General features: G+C 36.6%; 1 protein-coding gene across 39 annotated transcripts in view; it reads left to right on the top strand.

Moving 5' to 3' along the window:
• LOC141453191 (uncharacterized) overlaps positions 1–22,024 on the top strand; it is a 194,266-nt gene that overhangs the window by 60,051 nt on the left and 112,191 nt on the right. For 29 of the 39 annotated variants that reach the window (XR_012457831.1, XR_012457830.1, XR_012457827.1 and 26 more), the window contains one exon: positions 9,596–9,673. Coding sequence is in view for 6 of the 39 variants with exons in the window: in XM_074126077.1 (XP_073982178.1) it covers positions 9,596–9,672 (77 nt within the window). In the remaining 33 variants the exon portion in view is untranslated. Of the gene's footprint in view, positions 1–9,595; positions 9,678–10,656; positions 10,834–11,467; positions 11,755–22,024 lie in introns of those variants that run through there. The other 10 variants (XM_074126052.1, XM_074126079.1, XM_074126056.1 and 7 more) reach the window with 5 other exon arrangements.

The raw sequence follows: 22,024 nt of genomic DNA, 5'->3' as shown, positions 1-22,024 counted from the left end.
CACACACACACACTCACACATTTCAGGAACAAATTTTAGATAATCCATTGGGATACGATTAGCCATAACGAAAAACATATGCGCTAGTTATGCCAAAATTATTACCTAAATTATACCCTAGGGTTTTTTTTTAGCGTATAATAAGTATTTGTAAAATAAAATGTATTGATTATAAAAATAATAATACCAGGGAATTATGGAAAATTTGCGATTTCTCAATGTTTCAAACTTAAGGGCAAGTAGCCGGGTTCATTTTCAACCTTTTTTCTAAATATCAGTTCTCTTTCTGCAATATTGATGTTATTGTAAGTGTTAACCGCGTTTAAAATTACTTTAAAGTCATGCGCAGATACAGTTTATGCACATTTATGGAAATATCATAAGTATTTGGCTATTTAATTGCCTCGTCTAAGTCGCGGTGACCAATAAATCTTCTACTAAGGAACATCTCTAAATATCTGACGTATCAAGTAAACATTTTGAATTTAGTGACGGAAATACAATGAAAAACTGTATGACGTATTACTTTTCTATCAAGCTATGTTTTAAAGAAAAATTATATGTACTTTTCTGGCCATAATTTTTATCTTTTCCTCATACCTAATGTTCAAAATAGATTATTTGATTCAAAAATATCGATCAATTTTGTTGTCTTTTATTTATGTTTATTTGTAATAGAATTTAGTTTGCCAATGAAAATGGCCGGTTAATTTTTTTGAGCTCAGATATTTCAATTTTATTTTGTTAGGTATTTTCGGTTTTCTGCTTAAATATGTACAATGACATTTTTACTTATGTATTATATGGAACTTCTTTTTTCATATACATTATTTAAATAATAATTTTTCTGACAGAAGACAAAAATTTTAAGTTATTACGTTTTCCTCAAGTTGTAAAACAGAATTACTTACTTCAGTGGTACACTTTACGAAACGGATGTGTCTTCTGCTGGATGAAAATGAAGGTGATAAAACATAGTTTAAAAGATAAGCGTACAGTTAATTATTAGACTTTTGATTTAATTAGCTCAAGTCTAGCCGCGGGAGGAGTTGTGCGCGGACTACAGGGCGCGGGGGATGAGGGGAAACAGTAAAGTTCTGGTAGGCGGGGGTTGCCCTTCTAATCTGCAAGTGCAGGTGTGTAATTAGTTGGTCTAGATGTCGGTGAGATTTCGGTTAATCGTGGGTCTTTCTCTTCAGTAGCAAGAGAGCCGAGTAATACTCAAGTAAGTGAGCGAGAGAGAGAGAGAGAGAATGAGTTGAAGCTTAGCTTTGGGAGAGGCATTCCTGACTGTTTATCTCGCCTACGTGATTCAGATAGTAGGTGTCGCTCGTGTGCGTTTGTATTCTTGGTCTAGAGTTGTACGTCCATCTCTATGTACCTACATACTCACACTTATAAATGTATTATACACTAGAACACACACACACACACACATATCTGTGTAGAAGAGGTTATTATATTATATTTACATCCAAAGGCCGATGGCAGAGTACCAAAGGTAGATACTGGGGACACGCCGTGACTAGAATCTTCTACAAAATTTTCTCATCGTTACTGCAGATCTCTCACTTCTTATTAAAACAACCGCCACCACCCACAGCTAGAATTCCTTTCTTCTGCAGTCATTCTGCAAGGTGGATGGTAAGATCTGCCCGAGATTATGTTTGCAGAAGTGGGGCGGAAAAAAAAAGATCTACTTTGTTCGTTCATAAGGGAAGAAATTTATGAAGCATATCACTTGCTCCTGTATCTTTTTTTTTTTTTAAAAAAAAAAAAAAAAAGGGGGGGTTTTATATTATGTATATCCAAATAAAATCTTACAGGTCATCTCTATAGTTTACTTGGCTTGCCTCAAGGTGAAGTAGAAGAGGGGAAATTAAAAGTAATAATTTTTAACAAGGGTGTAAAGAGTTAGAAAAGAAGCGAGGAAGAAAATTGTTGGGTTACATTGGATATGTGCACAGGAAAAGCAAGTAGGGACCCTGGGTGGGTATATGAGGAAGGAACCCTAGATAAGGGTTTCTACACTCCAAGACCTAAAACCATTTAATGGAAGGGAATTTTAATGCAGCCCTTACGATAATAAAAACAACAACTTCGGACTGAATTTTTTGTTGTTGTAAACTATTTATCTTTTTCGCATTCCAAGTTTTATAATTGTAATCAACAAATTTGCTTCAAACGAGTATTTTCTCTAAAAATAAAGTGCGTTTTTGACGGTGGGAATCATCGTTCTGGTGTTAATTCAACAGGTCTCTCACTTTGAAATCAATCAAAACAACGTCCACTTCTCACTTGAAACCTTAAGACTGTTAACAACCTAAATTCTTACAAAACTTTCTTTCTACTTTAGAAAACCAGAAGAAGACATTTCTGGGCCGATTAATAAGGGATGCTTTGAGAGGACCTCAGAAAAGCAAACACATTTATACAGGGTTAAACTGGGCAACACGTGGATTGTACACGTGTGGAGAGTTACACCTTTTTCTCCTTACTGTAATTTGCAATTTTTGAACTAATCAAGTTTATAGTTTATTACACGGACTGTGATAAGAGAAAAAGACTTCTGGTACTCTGTATGGTAAATAAACAGTCGCTAATTTGAGACCTGTCGTACTTGGTGACTGGTGTGGTGTTTGTATCACGGACGTTTTCATCTCTGACACTTCCCACTTCATACAATTTCATCCCTAAAAAAAAGAATTACCAGAATTAATCCAAAAGTGAACATTGCCGAGTAGTAAGAGAATAGGAAAGAATGTTTTAGATGTACCGGGCTAGAAGTTTACATTGTACACATAAAAAGAAGGAGACACCCTCTTTAAGGTACATTGTCGTGAGAAACAATAATGGAAGAGAATCCGGACCAATCTAGTATTATAGTCACTTATAAATACAAAAAAAAAAAAATCTATGAATGTTCCGTTACAAAATATAACGTAAAACCCACATTCACAGAATTTTGGCAGACCAATACAAATACAGAGGCGTATGTATATTAGAATCTGTTTCAGACATGTCGGCGGCGGTGTGTTTAAATTTAATTAAACAAAATCCAGTGCACAAAACTCCTCCTCCTCCTCCTGCTCCCCGCCCACCAATATAATATTCACGGGGGGTGGTGGCCAGTGAGTGAATGAGATCGTTGAGAAGGGTATTGGTCCTTCGCTTCCCCACCATCCAACACACCGAATCACGTTAAACGACTATAATAAAATCGTTATTGTTACAAACCTGATCCGAGATTACCTTGGTCTGAAATAACAATTGGCCTGTTATTAAATTTTGATATTATAAATTTTCTATTATAGAGAATTGTTGGCATGGAGGGAGGATATGTTATACATTCAATTGGAAAGGTGTTTTAGACTACCCAGCATCCAACACTACAGGTAACCGATTTTGGGGGGCCGGGGTTTGGTTTGCAAAGTTATAATTCCCAGTTTAGGTCCTCTGACCAATAATAATTGCTGAGATATTATTTTAAATAAAATAACACATTCACTCACATTGTTACATTGCTACAGTAAAACAGTAAAATCTTTATTGTACCAATATTCTAATGTAACTTTATCGTAAATTTTAGTCATTTTACATTTAATGATTAAACTAAATAGAATTTATTCTAAAATTGAGATTTCTAAGAGAACATCCATTTATTCTTTACGTTATTCCTTATTAGCTAATTAAATAAAAAAATTTAAAGCCTATTTTATGAGGCCGAAACCCCCATAATTACGTCAGATCTGCCCCCCAAAAAATAACTTTATTAATTAAAATATTTATTTATTTATTTATTAATTCATTTGTCCTTAAGGCCTGAGCCTTTTACAAACGGAGTTTCAATATACATAATATAATAATTAAATGAAATAGATAGTATTGCAAACGTAAAAGACACTAGGACTTTTTGGGGAACAATAAATAAGTATAGGCTTAGACCTGCGTTATGTTCATTTATTAGTGTTGACGCCTGGGAGAATTATTATAAATTGATTTATCCTTTGAGAATTTATAATAGTACCCTATTCTTCGGTGTCGGCCATCCTAATTAAAATAAATAAAATACAAAATTAATAAATAAAATTTAAAGAGAGGGCCAAGAATCTAAGTCAGACCCACAATACATCTCAGTATTGCGGGCTTTGCCTTTAACTACTCGTCAATTATTCAGGCGCCTAGGTTTGAGCGAGATACGAGTATTTTGAACTACTTTTAATGGAGAAGTTAAATTCAGTTATTTAGATACAGAATATTTTATTTTAATTTTTACATTTTAATACCGCTGTATTCAGTTTCATGTGTTCAAATAGGCCTTTTTTTTCTTTAAAAAAAAGTTAGTTAAAGAAATAATGCAAACTAACCGAGAAAGAGATATTAGCTAAGTGGTTAGCTTGTAATGAATTTTCCAACGCCGAGAACCCGAGATCGAATCCAGCTGTTGGCCCTTAAGTTTTTCTTTTTCTAGAAGCTTCTTATAGCTCATTGTGTGGTGTTAGAATTAAGTGGCACTTCCAGTTAGCTTTTAAAGCTTACTATCGTTCTCATGGGTTCTCAACACTAAGAAAAGTCCATTTTGTTCTTCCTGTGATTTTCTGTTCACATCCGTACACACACAGATCAATTTATGATAACCACTTGTTCAGACATTTCCTACTTTTTTTCTAAGTCGTAATCGTATTTGTAATAGAGATGATGTCTAATAAGAGAAGAGGTCGAATAGTTACATTTCTTTTGAATTGCAGTCGTTTCAGTGTTATTATTTTTTAATGCTGGCAAGTCTGGCCAATATAAGTCGCATTTCTGCTGTCTTTTTTTTTTTTTTTGTTTATTATGTCAGATGATAGCATTTTTGGGTGAAGTGTTTTAATTCAGTGTAAAAGGTGTTACGAGTTTTTAAGAATTTTGTTTTATAAAAATTGTTAGAACCATTAATAAAATTGAAATGCTATTATCGTTTACCTTCCTACAATTTTATCTATTCATGATATCCATATTTATATAATTTGATAAAAGATTTGTAGATCGAAGGCGATAGGAATGAGAAATGTGAAAAAAGGAAACGGGTATAAGAAAAACTGTTGAATATATGACGGCGAGAGAAAGAGAGAGGTTTTTCAGAGGTAGAAAAGTGATCCGTAAAGGGGATCCTCTCTAGTTGGCAAGCCTGATTCAAACCAGGTACCATACATAAAGTGTTCTTCCAGTTATTGTTCCCACTACTTCTTCCGTTTTGCTCCTATTGATTATTGTGAAACGGAAAGGAAGAAGGAAAACAAGAAAAAGAACACACAGCTCTAGAGATATTTGTTTCCTCCAAGCATTGGTGATCTAGGCTGGCTGGCTGCTTCAAGGCTTGGGCAAAAACTGGAGTGGGAGAGAGGAGCAAAAAAAAGGTTATGGTGGAGGAGGGGGGGCGAGAGGAAGTTGCTTACAGACACACAGAGAGGAGAAGATAGTGGCGGATCACTCTGGGATCATCTTATACGAAACAATGTCTCAGCTCTTACACGGAATACTGATGGCAGACAATGTGCCACCACCGCTGCCGCTGCCTCCGTCTAACTGAAGGCGTTTCCACTTTACAGCCACCCCTAGGTATCCCGGCTTTCTTCACAGAGAAATATACTACCCCTCCTCCCACACAGTCTCTCTCATAGAAGCTCCCTCTATCGTCTGAAAGTATTCTCTCTCTTTTTGTTTTTGTTTTTAATCAAACCTCCGTCTTAGAATTTTAAATTACATTTTACTTAAGGTTCTGAATAAATAAAAAAAAAACTATATCTAATTATATTTTACAAGCAAGTTGTTCGTTTCAGTGACCTGATTTCAACAATGTCCTCAAATTAAACTACCAGTTGTATCAATTTTTTATACTTTTGAAAATATCCAGCAATGCCGAACTGGACATTGATTTTTTGACTTTTTCTTTTTCAATATCAACTTTATTACGCCATTAACTTTATTAAGTAGCAGGTAATTAACCTCCCACACCAATTCATAAATAATTAGAAATGAAAATGATGTCGAGTATAAAATAAAATAGTTATTTAAATTTTCTTGAGCCTTTTTAGTAAAATTTACTGATTACTAAATAAATTACACCTTACCATTTTAATCGAACTACAATTTAAAAAAAAAAAAATGCTGAAAATAATTTCTAAAATTTTTAAAAAGTAGTACACCGATTTGGAATATGGAATAAATATTTTTTTAAATTGGCTTAGTAACCGGATTTTCATTCTAGACTATCTGCAGCAGGTAGCTTTAAGGACCCAGAATGCCTTTAGTTGGCGTTGAATTTCCCTCCTCGCTGAAAGATAATAATAGCACATAATTTATAAAATTTATAATTATTTTATAAATATAGATGAGTAGATAACACTGGAACAGTACTTACTGCAGATAGGAGGATAAATAAAAATGGCATTCTAAAAAAGACGCTGTTTTCGCGAAAAAGTTTACAGTACTTAGTAGAAGAGAAGTTGTCGTATGTAAACGAAATAACAAATTTTAACAATTTGCAATTTTTCCTTTTATAAGTTAGACTGGCCACGAACAGAAGAAGATAGACACATCATACACTTTTTAAAAAAACTTCTTCTTTTTTTTTAATCTTTTATTGAAATTTGCAACTGCAACGGTTGTTGCAACAAGCAAATGTGATGTAATAACTAATGTCTTGAATGAAGATTGGAGAAGGCACCCAGTGGCGACACTCCATTAACATGAACAGATGCACTATACTGTTATGAGTAGAGTAGGTCGCGTGGCCTTCTTCTCTTCAATCTCCTTGGAGGATTACCTGGTAATGTGGAAGAAGATAAGTGTTCAATTAAGAGATTAGGATGAGCTGCTGTAAAGGAATGAAAAACTTCTTTAAAACAAATATTTTCTATAAAAACATTTGTCTAATCAAACCAAACAGGTCAAGAAGTGAGGGGGTAGCCCAACAGATTACTGCGGTGGGTTGGTGGCCTCCCTCTTTAGAGCCTAACCCCCCATTTCAGCGACTGCAAGTTCTAAATCAGAGAAATAAGCTTTCAAATGTAGGCAACAAATGCAGTTCAAAAGAAGAGCTGAAGAAGGGCATAGCGTCTTCTTTACTCTTCTGAAAAACTTTGAGATTTTCATTTACGTTCAGAGGGGGGGGGAGCTAGTTTTCAAGATTGGCCAATAATCTGCTTTGCTAGATGACCAAACCGATTGTACTGGAATCGACAGATATTTGGTTTTTCGCTTTTGATTTTTTTATTTATTTCTATTCGTTTATATTGATAATATACGCCCATGTTTGGCTGAATGATTTCCGTAGGACAGCCTGGATATACATTGTCAAGGGAGGGCGTAGGGAAGAAGCGGGTCAGAATGTGACTAACAGTGAGAGCGATGTATCAGAGAGAGAAGCGTGTGAAGCAGACTATAGCCCTTAGCAAGGGTGAGAAGGCATTGCAACCTCACCTCCTGCTTCCTAACCTTGCCACAACCAGCCCTGGGATATATCTGAGACAAACTGCTCTACCTCCAGTCTCCCCCAATCTTCTACTATAACGTAATGACACTGTCAAAACGTTTTGCTTGATTTGTGACGCCAACTTTTCGATTAAAGACATCAGTTCCAGGGGACTCCTGCCTCTAAGAAAATATGACTGACCATATTTCTGCCCGGACCAGGATAGTGTAGCCAGCGGGACGGTGGTGGTCACCAGCCATTTCCAACTGGCCTTACCCGCCCCCTTCTGCGCACCTCGCTTCTGTCCCATTGCTATCGTCTGAAAAACTGCTTTCCCAGCCTTCGTCCTATTTGAACGACCATCTCACTCTTGCTGCAGACATTCATATCTCTTCCCTAGCAGAATATATATCAACATTACGTATATATTGCCATTTTTACCCATTTTATCATCAATAATCTTTTTAACAATATTTTTTTCAAGAATTATAACTAGTACAACAAGAAATATTATTGCTAAATATTATTTATTTAGCATATTTTTTAGTTACATCTAACAATTGATTTTTAAAATTAATTATGAGCAAATGATGGTTACAGGAGCAACAATTTAGATTTAATGGATAATTTTTAATAAACAGCAACCCAAAAAATATTAGGCTGAGCTCACTGCATTAATTTCATCAAAAAATTATTTTCTGCGAAGCTCATTTCTGGGAAGTCAAAGAGGATAAACCATATGGTGGCCTCACGTTCAGATTTCCAGAATAACTATAGTTTCGAATCAGTCTCCCAATTCATTGTCCTGAGCTGCTATATTCGTCATAAGATTGATTGGTATATCTTCCTTTGTCTCTAAAATTCAACAAAATAGATCGGGCGTCGTGAAATGTCTCCATAAACCTCACGACCCGTGAAGGGATAATTCAGATACGAGAGAGGGGTTCGTAAGAAATCCCGTAGCATCTCTCTAACAAATCATTTTGAAAGTCGAAAGACCATAGGGCTCATCCACAAAGATGGGAACGAGATAAATGGATATAGCAGTTACAGTAGGGGATTTTGTCCAATAATGGGCCTAGTTTCACCGTTTCCAAATAAACACATTCTTATATTTTAGTTTTGCAAAGATATAAATTTGCAAGAAGCAAGTAAAAGATATGTCTATGATGAGAATAAGCTAAGGTTCATGTCGCTAATAATGAAGATCAGAGGGGAGGTGTTACTATTAAATTATTCTGTGACCCCGGACAGCTGATCGGCAAGTGTTCGCTTTGTAATATGTCGTCTATAGAGGATAATTTTATTGCCGTTTTGTCCAGTTCTGAGTGGCTTAGGGATGGATGTAATGGACAGGGCTCACTTTCTATTGTGTCTCAATGGTAACGACTGGCAGGCATTATACAATTACGCAATATTAGCACTAAAGTACAGGAGGGAATTGGTTCTTGAGTTCAATTATTAAATTTTTGTATTCAGAGAGACTTATGTTTTAATGTCAGCAACATCTCGGCAGACGGACTGATGTCCATGCCTATATTGTTTGTAATGATATTTTATGTATGCAGAATTATTAATAAACATTATTATTATTATTATTATTTTAGTTTTGCTTATTATTAAATAATTAGCTATTTTCATTTAATTAAGCATAAAAAAGTAATTAATTATTTCTGTGGCTTGGTGCAAGAAGTAGTGCCAATGTCAGATTTTGGTAAAAATGATTAAAAAACCTGTTTTGATATATTAACCATCCAAATTTTTCTTGCTAGGAGTGCCGAAGTCAATTTCAAAGTAGTAACTGAATTACTAAAACGTACTAGTGTCAATGCCAAAATTTAGCATCAATATTTCCCCCCTCCAGGTAAACCAACGAGAACGTACACTCGTAATCCTTTTTTTGACATTGGCACTTCTTGCACCAAGCCACAGATTTATTTGTACTACCTGCAAGTAAATCCTTCAAGGATTAGGAAGTAGGAAATCCATTTTAAATCCTTTGCCCGAGTGGGCGTCTAGCTAACTTCATTCATAAAATGGCGCCTTATGAAAGAAGAAGGTGTTGGTGGATGGGTAACAAATATACATGTCCCGTCCCATATGAGATAATTTATTTAAACTATAATTGTTGCATTTCAGATCCAGGGCAGGCGAAGTTTTCCAAGTCGTGTAGCAGTTTTGGTGATAACCTTAAGAAGTTGATACGGGCAAAATAGGGTAGGTAGGTAGTTTTGATAATATGATGAAGTTAATTTTACTGCGGCTGTTTGCTGCTTTTAAGGCCATGGAAATTTAGTATGTGTGGGTGTGTGTGTGTGTGTACTAAGTTTGAGCTGAATGAGTTATGTAAATAAATGAAATAGAGCATTCATAAATTGTGGTTGAATATAATTAGTAAGAAAGAGAGCCACGGGAGGGCGCCATGGAGGGGGGAAGTTATCAGTAGCGAAGTGGGGGAGAAGTAAAGGAAGCTAACGAAACATTAAGTCCCGCAGTAAGTAGAGTGTGCTGACGGCATCGAGCATTGGCTCAGCGAGAAGGGCACCCCGCAGCATTGATATATTGTTCATTACCCGCTGGTTCCCGCAGGACTATGTCTGTGTCAGCTCTTCAACTCGCACTTTTATCACTCCTAAAAAGGAGCATAAATCAGGATTTATGTGATACGTACTTTAAGAAAGGGAAGAGGACTACCGCCCGTTTAGCGCTTCTCCCCTTCTTCCATACCCTCTTTCTTCAGCCGTCATCATCTCCTTCTTCCCTTCTTAGTCATTTCACTGCCGTCTCAACTTCCTCTACTACCTTTTTCAGACGTGACTTTCAATTAAACATGGCAACAAATCAAATTGTTTAAATTCTCCTTCTTACGTAGCTTCTTCTAGCCAAATAAATTTTTCCCACTCTCCATATCCTATCTCTCGCCATTCCATCTAAATTCTTCTAAAGTAGTAATTCATGATAAATAGAACGAAAACACTTAATAAAGCTTATAAATTGTACTAATACTACTGACTTTACTTTTTTTCCTACTGCAAATATTCCAGATCTAAATATTTTTATAAAACAACAACAAAAACTTTAATAATCTGGTTGAAAATAAATCAACTACATAGCAACGTAATCAAATTTGCTTTTAACCTAATTTTAATAAAGACGATTTTATTTTACGGTTAAATTTAAGTAATTTTAATTTTTTCTAGAATTAAATACATGACACTTGACCGTTCTTAATCTTCCCCAGAACTGTTACCATCATTGTGCAAAGGGGCTGGTCATGTTTTCTATGGAACTGCAGCCAGAGAGAGGCTTTTTGAATCATAGAGCTTTTAATAAGTCCAGAACATGCATTTCTATTGGAGGAAACTACATCCATACAGGTAATAAGTTCGCTGTGAAGCTCATGAGTGGAGTCTTTTGTCTCTTTGATCCAGGATCTACAGTAGTGAGAAGAATTGCCTAAGAAAAATGCCCTTTTTTTACCGCAAGAACTGTTTATCACTTACGTAATTAAGAGGCGAGTTATTCAGTTTCGGGGACGGAGATAGGAGTCAAGAACAGCATCCTAAACCTCCCCCCATTCCGCTAAGAGTTAGGAGCGTAGTCAACCATCTTTTTAGAACAAGCTCAAACTTTAAAGAAATTTGAACTGAATTTGGTAAGAAATAGTCGTTTGGATGTTTCATTCCAGATTTTTATAATAATTAACTAACTAACTAACTCGCTGGCACTACAGGTCTTGCCCGACCCTTGGCCTGCCGAATTAATTCTCTCCATCTATCTCTATCCTGCGCCTCACGCTTCCAATTCCTTATTCCCAACTTCCTGGCGTCCCTATCAATTTCATCCTTCCATCTGCCTCTGGGTCTTCCTCTTCTTCTTTTCCCGCATAACTCCATTTCCAGTACCCTACTTTGCATTCTTTCCCTTTCCATTCGTGCCACATGACCAGCCACCAGCCCATCTCAATCTACTTGTTTTTACAAAATTAATAATTGTTTCTTTTTTTAATAGGGCATCAATTTCTTCAGTTGTTTTGCACTTCCATCGGCCATTCACAAACGTCGCACCACAGATTCTTCTTACTACTTTTCTTTCAAATACAGCCAACTTGCGGCAGTCGTTCTGTGATAAATACCATGTTTCTGCGCCGTACGTGACAACTGGCCTAATAAGGGATTTATAAAGCCTCAATTTTGTTGCCCTAGAGAGCAATTTTGACTTGAGTAATATCAAAGCTAAAATTTAAATCTAAATACTTTGTATTGAATGTAGCAATTTAAATTTCTTGATGGAAAATATAGTATTTAAATTATTTCAACTTATAACAGAGATAGTTAATAATTTTACTGTTAAGGGTTAGTTGCATTTCAATATCCTAGGTTTGGAAAGGGACAAGGTCCACAGGGTGCTACAACTCCAGTAAGATGGTATTAATTCTTCACGTTAATAAGAGCGGTCAAGTGATATAAGCAATTAGGTGTAAACTGGAGGAATGGTTGCTAATATAATTGGTGTCCCAAGTATCTAGATAGGAGAATAGTGGTGCTTTCCTCGCGATGGAGGTATTAGGTGCAGTGGATACTGAGGTGGGGATTTGTGTTGCTGTTATTGCGCTCAGAATGAAGGAAGAGAGGGATGTTTGCCTTGTAATATAATCCTTGGGCGTCCAGTCTGAAAGCGAGGAGTCCAAAGAGAATTACAGGTGTTGATTGCAGAGCAGTTGTAGTTGTGACCTCTTAGTTAATTCATATTACCTCCAGTCCTCTCTTAGAGGGGGAGGTTGAGAGAGAGCGAGAATGGGAAGTGAGGAGTATTAACTGGAGAGGGAGATATGTAGCCTGGACTTGTGAAGCAAGACAGTTGGTGTAATCCAGGAGGGTGCCAACTGCTAACAGTTGAGCAAACCCGGCCGCCTTATTGTCCATTGGTTGAAGCCTAGATAGCCTTTGAAGTGTTTCAACATAGTAGATGAAGGTGGTTAAGAAAGGGGTCAGCTGGATTACCAAGTCGGACAACTCTCTTTCGAAAGGATTAGCGCTTTGTCGTTTCCGCACCCCAAGCTTTCCCAACTTGTTTAATAATGAAACGTCTTCACTCAGTTCAAGCTCTGTTTAGTTACCTCAGAGCTTACAGTGAAGGAGAGCAGAGGGCGCATTTTACAGCTCTGCCATATCCAAGGGCTACACTTCACTATCCTGGGGAATTACAGACGTTGGACCCCCCCCCCACTGCCTCTCGTGGCAAACCATCTCCAACACTTTCTCGCCGCCCAAAACATCCCACCCACTTTAATCAACACCTACAGAGTCTGTTTTAATATTTGAGTAAACGTCACCCACAAACACAGTACCAACAGTCGCCTGGATTACATGATGTTCTGTAAAGCTACAGAGACAATAGTTTTCTTTAGCTAAGGTTGTTCGCATAACTAATGAGTTTTGAATTAGTTAAACAGGTCTCTTACTAACCTCTCATACACTGGGCGTGCATTCTCAAAGCTTACATTGCACGATAAATTATACATTGTAGTAACTGTAGTATTCAGACAGCAAGTTCCATTCTCATTGTTAGTAATTCTTAATTTTGCTCCTTTGTTTTTTCATCAACCACAACGCCAGGTTCCATTAATATTATATTCAGCAATTTCTCTGTTATTATTCTAATTGCTTAATTATATGATTTATATTCATGTTTAAAAACATTTGCCTGCAATAAGGAAGGGCACTTTGACCCAATTTCAATGTCTAAAGTAAGATTCCAGATTCTACACATCTTCCTATGTCCTATTTACTAGTAAGCGAGAAACCTGTTGCCAGTGTTGAGCGATTGGAAATCGTACTTTCAAATTAAAATTACAGTAAAGGAATGTCTATTTTTCAGGCGGGATTTACAACCAACAACCAAATTAGGTGTATTGGTTGGAGGTAATTAGCAAACGTATGTACTTTACTCGAAATTCCTTTTATCAACCATTAAATTAAAATCCCAGGGAATGGGAATCAGACCCAGTACTTCAATATATACATAATAGCTTTGTGGGCTTCGCTACTGACCGCTCGGCTACCTAGATGTCTACTTTAAAGGAAGTACATTATCTCAAGTAATGTCACCCTAAATGGGTTTGAAATTACGAAAGCTAGGTCTCAGTTATTCCTTTTAATTAACCGAGAAAAAGGAAATAATTATTACACGAAACGTTAATAAATAATTTGCTTTATCAGCAATTCCAATTCTAATCCCTAATTCAGTTGCTCTAATATTGTTCTCAATATTTAGTAGCTCTTACGATCTTTACATATTCTACTTTTAATTGTACGACGAATTGAGTACCCGCGGTCAAATAAGACAACTAATTTAAATAAGATAAACGGTACATACAGTTTCACTCACCTGTAACTAAAAATACTGCTCCATAGAATTCAGTAAAATTTCACTAGTGTATTTCTAAATTGTTAATTTAAATCTGAGGACAAAATGGTGGTGAAATGTCACTTTTCAACTAGCAACAACAATAGAAATTAATTTTGAGCTACACTCTCTCTGTCATTTACTTTAACATTGCTGTTGCATTATTCTTTAACTCTTTGAGGCGCACGATTTTAAAGAAAATAAAAGCCCTAGTTGCACAGAATTTCTTTTATTATAAAATAATGGAAATAAACATTCATTTCCATTATCTTACATATGTAATCATCCCTCTCAAATAATCATTACTCTCGAAATACGAAAAAAAGAAAAGAAAAAATTAATACCATTTCAATAGTCCTTTTTTAGTGTGGGCCACTGGTATTGTATAATACCACTATGCAACTAATGCTTTATATGATGTTCATTCAAACACAACTTTTTACCAAAACAAAGCGGAGCTTTGCAGACAGTACAGCACTGTCCTTCAGCGCACTGTTCCTTGAAAGTTTATAATAAATATAAAAATTATTTCACTTATTTTCGCATTTACCATTGGTGCATAGCACTGCCAACTGAATGAAAAACTTTAAAATAACATATTAAGCTGTATGTATGAATAACTTCTTAACTTTTCGAGGTGGGTTAAAATATATCCCACCATGCATCAAAAGCTAAGCAAAAGGTGAGACAGTTTTTAACCCACCTAGCCGCAAAGAGTTAACTAAGATAATAAGATGTGATGTCCCCTCCCCCTAAAACAAGTAAGATTAGTTACGGACACTGGAACACCAGCAGAGAACCCGGGTTCATAGTTCAATAATAGACAAAGTTGTCGGTGACGAAAAAAAACTATGTTTAGCTGCAGGTTTCCATTTTCTAATTTTATAGGAAACCCAATAGTTTTATTTATTAAAAATAATGTTAAGAAACAAATATTATCTTAGGGCTCGTCATAAATAGCTGGAAAATGGCAAGCTTGGATAATTTTCTCCTAGAACTCTCTACATTTTACGAAAAGAAATTATACGCCCAAGTGTTCCAGTTACTGATGATTCATTAAAAGTAGCTGTAAAAAGCATCGGCTCTCTGGCTAGCTGTTTGAGGGAAAAGCTATTGAGGTTGAACGGATTTTTATCAAAATATTATTTATGGTCCTTAAAAAGTGCGCAGCAGGGTGGGCTGCGTGGTGAAGGGGGAAAAAATTGCCTCCCTTGGCCCTAATATAGCCCGAAGTGGTCCGGTGAACTGTAGAGCTAATTACAACAAGTGCAATTAATTGGTCTTTAGAGCTGTAACGAAGCCAGAAGCGGTTCCAGTTGGTGATATAGTGGCCGAAAGCCAGAAGCACAGTGTACATAACCAAGTCAATTGTCCGTAATAGCGGCGTTTGGTTTGTGCCATAGCAGCAGTAAACGATTGTACGGTCAGGAGTGGACGAAGAGGTTAGAATGTCTTAGGCATTGTTACAATTTTGGCCATTAATTTGAAGGCGTAAAGTGGAGCGACTATGGAGCCGCTTAGATTGGCGGCAGGGAAGCGGCGAGGCTAAAGATATTGGCGCTCACTAATAATTATTCAAGCGAGTTGTAATCAAAGACTTTCTCAAGGCTATGGCAATGCGCGCGATGGCCCCCCGCCCAGCGCCTTACATAACGCCCCTTACACCACCCAGACCGACTCAACTTGGACAATAATTCTCCGTTAGCTGGGTCGAGACTTCCACACCACCACCAGCCCTTAACTTGGGTAATAGCTTCCGATTAAAGTTTCATTTGTCATCCGGGGTACTTCTGGATGGTTACAGTTCCTGGGAAGTAGAAAGCGCGTTGCTTGAAGAAGGTAAGAGAGTGTTTGGAGATCTTATAAAGGAGGAAGATCCCCTTATCTGCAACTAATTCGAAGCTAAGACGCTACTAAATGAACCAGAATGGGTATTAATTCGTTGTAGAAGGCAAAGGAGGTGTGGTATATATAACCCCTTACTTCTTCTGTGAAAGTGACTGAGGGCGCGCTGTAAGCTGCCTGCCCAAGAATCCCCCAGTACAACACCAGAATGCCATCTCCAAGATTACTATCGTAGGAGCATAGTTCTCCCTAATTAGAGAAATGTCCTCTCCCCTAATGTCCTAGTTCATTCTACTTGAATCAATTTACAAGATATCGGCGGCAGCGGCACATACCACCGTGTGCCAACTCCAGCCCAAACTGTTCCACCAGCGCTATACCCACATCCAGCCTATGTATATCTTACTTCTACACTTAACTTACTAACATGATTATTGCTAATTTAACTTCCATTTGATTTACTTGTTTTCAACAAACCTGCTGATTTAACCAACACACTCTACCGCCTTAACCAAACAAATCATTTAGTTGATTAAGATAACTGATTTTAATGGCGACAGGGGATTTCTAGTGGGAACAAACTAGTTTATTATTCCTGGAGAGTAAAGTTCCTCTAAAATTCATCCAAGTAAAGTTTCATTTGTCATCCGGAATTCTTGCCCGAGAAGAACTTTGTTTAAAACCGTCTTTTTGAGTTTTGATAAGGTATTGATATCATGCAGAGTTTGAATTTGGATGTTTGTTTCTTTAGTACTGAAAAGGAGTATTTGTATTTATCTCTCTCTCTCTCTCTCCCTCTCCATAACCCTCTCTGTTCAACATGAACAGAAATTCATTGTTTGCTTTAGGGATGCTAGCAGTGAACACAATAATTAGCTGACCGTAAAAATAGGTCAACCAAAACGAAGCACTTCCTCCTTTTGACAAGGTTACATTCAAATTACTGAATAAGGATATATTTTGCAGTTAATGTCTCTTAGATTTATTGAACAAAACCAGATGTGTCACGGTCACCTAACATTTAAGGAATTCCTTCATGTGGGCGAAGTGATAAGGGTTGGTGTTATCTGTCCCTTCAAACTAACGTGAACGTAGGTGCTACTTTAATTTGCAAACTAAGTAAAGGAAAGTAGACGGGGTATGTCCCTCTCTCCATCTAAAGGAGGGTCACTAGGTAAGTGGTGAGCGGAGAAAGATCCTGGGTCACTCCTCCAGGATCAGACGACCAACTCCAGACCTTAGCATCACCGGGCTACAAAGGAATGTTAATTAAAAGAGTTCTAATTAGAAGGGAAGATCTGACCACCACCAGCTAGCTAATCTCACACTCTTTTGACCCGATCAAAGACATTCGACAAGGGGGATATACTCTCCAGGTTTTCGGAGGGCGGTCCTACCTCCTTCCACCTTCTGGAAAACATTAGTACCTTCTATGTTGTATAAAACGCCTATAAATTAAATTTCCACCTTTCTTTTATACCTATTAGCCACTCTTAAAACATTCCACACGTGGAAGAAGTATACGGCTAGGTCTTATGTATCAAAGGAATCTGACCCTTTTAATCAGTCCTTGTATACATACACTTTCATCAATCGCCCAGGATGAGAGAAATCTCCTCATCTAAACCACAGAAAGTTTTTCTTTGTGTTTTCATTATTTACTTTAGTAAAAAAAAAAAGTAGAAAACTAATTAGAAAACCAACCACCTTAAAGCGCCCTCTTTGATACACTTAGACGTTTGTTGGAAATCTTAAATCTTTGAGAAATCAAAAAGATACAGATTTTCGTTTATCTGTAAAATTAGAGAATTGAACGAGCGAAAATATTCTAAATACAGAAGGCTTCAAGTTTACTGGATAGACAATTTCTTCCTCTCCTTGGCATTGGTCGGGATTAAATTTTGGTAATTTTTATAACTTAATTTCTCCCCAGCACTTCCTTAAGTCAAATTCTTATAGAAAAATTATTTCAGTAAAAGTTACAGATGTGCATTTATAGTTCTATAATTATAGATTTATGCATAAAGTTGAAATATAAACACAAAGTTGAAAAAAATAAAATCAAAAATCTATTTTTAAGAAAATTCACCATTTGAAGGGGTACTTCCTGTAGAAAAATTTTCTTCAACAGTTCAAAATTTTAGCAACTAAATTTCCTTATTTTAAGAATTAATATGGAAGCATGCTCTGTACATTTTACGTTAACAGCACTTTAAAGGGAAGTCCTTTCCTTTAAAGAAGGGATTCCTTTCTTTTAGACATCGATTTTTTTGTCTGAGGGGAAGGATGTTTCAAAATAAAAGTTATTGGCCTTCATTTGTTCAATATACGTGCCTGGTTAATCGAATAAAAGTGAGATATCCATTCAGAGGAATGGTTCTCTCGTTAAGAGATTTTGTTCGCTAAGTTGTGGTTGGATCTTCTGTTCTACCTAAAGTTTCAGGTTACTGAGATTTTCCTTTTGGTGGAGGGGAGAGGGGTATTTTGTAGACTGAAACTCAAGGACTCATTTTCTGGCTCAGGGGACTTCAAAATAGATATAACCTCGGAAAACTCAATTTAGTAAAAGTCACTGAAAGTAAAAGAAAACGGGATGTTCTGTTTTGCACCATTTTCGTACTTAGAATAGTGCAAAATATTGTATATTGTTGCGGATTTAAGCGATGTTTCCGTTCCAACGATAATAATTAACACTCGGATAAGCAACAAGTGTAATAAATGGGTAAAGACTTTAAATTTGCATATTTAGACTTCAAACCGGTCTGAACGGTTTTGCATGTTCTCAACCTTTTTGCAGAAAATTGATTTTTGGTTGTTCATTTCTAATTTCGTATTTCGTATAGCGTCTAACAATGTTATTTGCCAGAAATAATATGAAAACGAAAAATTGCAGAAATTCTAGGTTTAAAAACAAAACAAGAAATCAAATTTATGAATATTTCTTAAAGAAGAGTGAAGAGATTGTTGTTTTAGACCAACCTTCCAGAGCCAATAATGGTAACGAGTTTCACATCGTTTTAGATTAGCTAATTTCATTTCTAATTCTTCACAAAAACTTTGAAGATTGTTTTTAATTGCTAAATTTTGTTTGAAATTTAGTTACTTCCATAATGTGCAAGCTACGTGATAAAAATTTAGAAAAAAAAACTGTTTAAATTTGGTTTAATTCTCAGAAGTAATAATTTTGATCTGGTAAATCCTAATTTCGTGCTCGTTCCAGATATCACGTGGCATCCTGGCCCTTCCACCCTTTTGTAATATTCTTCTCATGTCCTTGAATTACTCTTCTAAAACACAGGAAAGATTTCTACCCTAGTTAAGGTAATCGGCACGTTTCACTAGAGTACATAGCGACTGCAGTACAGTACCTTAATTGTCAAAGAAAACATGTTATCTTTTAGGCTTAACTTGGATAAAGTTCTAAGGTTAAATTAGACGCTGTTACAAAACGACAGAATTGTTGGCGCATAAGTTGACGTTAAAAAGTTTAGCCAGCTTTACCCGAACAATAGTCCCCTGTATATGGGGGGGTCATAAAATAAAATCACTTCTTAACAATTATGCAAAGTTAGATGAAATTATATTGAATAAAACAAAAAACGCAGTCCTTTTTATCAGAATGCTGAGGATGACTCTTGCACCACTGCAAAAGTTCTGGGCGAAGGAGGTATTTTCTAAGAATTCCTCCTGTGCTAAAAGAAATAGGACTTAGACAGGGTGACCTATTCCTCCATCCTGCCATCATAGTATTAGAATTAAGAATTCGCACAATTTCCGGCATTTTTTAATCTTCTGAAATAGTAGTTCTTGGCCTAGTTAGACGATGTTGTTTTTATTGAACGATCCTCAGCGACTCCCTGGCTGTTGAAGGTTGGAGGCGTAGTTTACGGGCTGGAAATGAATGATTAAAAAACTAAGAACAAGCACTAGTAGAAAAGCAAATAGCTGAAGGAGTAAAAGATTTCAAACATCTTATTTGCTTCATACGTCTAAAAACAACATTGGCCAGAAAGGTCAAAGCTAGAAACAGATGTTATGTATATAATGAGAACCATCCTTCGTAAAGTAATAAGAATATATTGAAGGATGTAACAAAATAGTGCTCAGGCCGGTCATTAGTCGATGGCTCTAAGTTATTTAACCTCACTTTGATAGATGGATCTTGCTGGGAGAGAAAGATTCTGCGGGACCTAATGGTCCTATCATGTTGAACTTAATCTTGTGATTAAAATTGATCTTGGAGAGAGGTGGCTATCTTGAGATATTTATTTGACCATTTGGAAATGTTCGGTTAACCCCTCACTGCGGACAGCGTGTTAAAAAATCTTTCTTTGTATTCAAGGGTCTTCAGTTCTGTAACACAAACTCTTATCCCATTACCTAACACCTTCAAGTACATAGGAATGTACAGTATAAAAGAATGCGCTGGAATCCCAATAACATACTAACAGATAAAACGATATAAACTCTTGAGACTACTGGACGGACTATCCAAACCATAAATAAATAACAGTACTTGAACATGACAGTAATAAGAACCGCCTGGTCTTCAGGAATTGACTTCTAGGGCTGAACCCAGCGCTCCAATTTCAAAAGAATCCAGCCTCTCCAATCCAAAATTCTCAGAAAAATCGCCTAAACATTCTAGTATGTATCAAATTGAACTCTCCACACTAACCTAAATATTTCCTACAACAAAGACTTATTCCTTTTCGCTTCAAAAATTTCCTTAAGCCACTATCAACCCACAAGAAACCTCTTATCGTGCAGCTAAACTTTCTTCACATCCCATGGAATCCTAGAAGTCAACTGAAACGCCGCCAGTGGTCTCAGAATTTCCTTAATTGATTACTGTCAAATTATAGTGGAGTGTCATCATTGGATGGCTATTCCTTCATGTTATACATGACAGGGATACAGTATCATCAAATTTAGAATTGAATATATTATGCAGGGGTCAATTTCAAAATGAAGCTTCTTGCGAGGGCGATAAGAGTGTCGTCTTGTGGAGTACAAACCCTGATCGTACTTGCTCCATAGTATGAAAAATAAATACAACAAATAATCGTAATCTCCTTAAGGAATAAGTTTTTAATATATTTGATAAGTGGCGAGAAAAATAAGTATTTTATATCGATTGACTCTTGGCAGACCGTAAAGAAAAAAATGCGACCCACTTTAAATCTTCCTACCGTCATTTTTCGTTTGGTCGTATTTATTTTGTGGTGTGCCATGTTTGGGCAACAGAACACAACCAATGTAACAACAGCAGCGGGTTAGTTTTGGTGAGTGTATTTGTAAAATGTAGTTTTGGGTTTTCAACAACAGTTGAAGAAGAAGGAAGTCCGGTACATGTCGAAAGCTTAAGAGTTACTGCACAAGCTACAGCTAGCCGTTTGGAGTTCTGCTTGCTTTGGCTTCATGCCATGCACTTCAAAAACCGTCACCCTTGCTCCCATGTTTGCCCATAGTTTACTACATTCTGTATTTATTACAGATACATTAATTTACAGGCCACAATTTTCCACAGTTCTCAGCCCTTCCTCGCCCACCGACCGCGCTATCTCTAGACACTTTCCCCCCCCTTTGCCTTAAACACCCTCCCTTTAGATGTCTCATTTGTTATTCGGTTTCCTTCACCGGCTACAAACTTTCGTCGTTAGGACCCGCGTATAAATATCAGTCGGTAGACGTGTTTCTTTTTCTCCGGTTCTTTTTTTTTCCTTTAGCAAAACCTACTTCTTCTTCTTCTTGTTGGCATGTTTACCGGGAAGCATGAAGGAGAACCAGCCAACAACTATTCAACATGCGGCAATTACCTTCATCACTGGCCGCCAGAGTTATACTGATAGTCGGTAGCCCCCAACACGCTCCATTGCTTCTGGTTTTAATTTTTGGATACACTGTTTCCTCTTCTCATTCTCGCCAATAAAACAAAACCATCGTTATCGCTAATTTTATTTACGACTTAACTTCTATTTTGCCATAATGGGTTCCATTCTGTGTACATATCCGGGGCCGACAGTGCGACTCCCTTTCAAAATTGATGTAATTTATTACTTAACCAACAGGAAAAGTTATCTGGAAAATTTTCAAATATCTAGTTGTAACGACAATTATTATTTTGACGTTATTGTTATTACAATTAGGGCAAGCAAATCTTGAGCAATCTGCGGAGGTATTATTCCAATATTACTTTTTTTGCTAGAATAAGCGATTCAGAGAGCAGTTCGAGTTATTCGAACCATAACGTAACCATTGGGTGTAGATGTAGAAGTTCTATGGGCGACATTCGCTTGCTTGTCAAAGAAGTAT

The sequence above is a fragment of the Rhodnius prolixus genome, unplaced genomic scaffold, assembly GCF_049639745.1.
Source record: "Rhodnius prolixus isolate KJV_2025 unplaced genomic scaffold, Rpr scaffold_3, whole genome shotgun sequence".
Classification (NCBI taxonomy): Eukaryota; Metazoa; Arthropoda; class Insecta; order Hemiptera; family Reduviidae; genus Rhodnius; species Rhodnius prolixus.
This window is presented reverse-complemented; position numbering and strand designations above follow the sequence as displayed.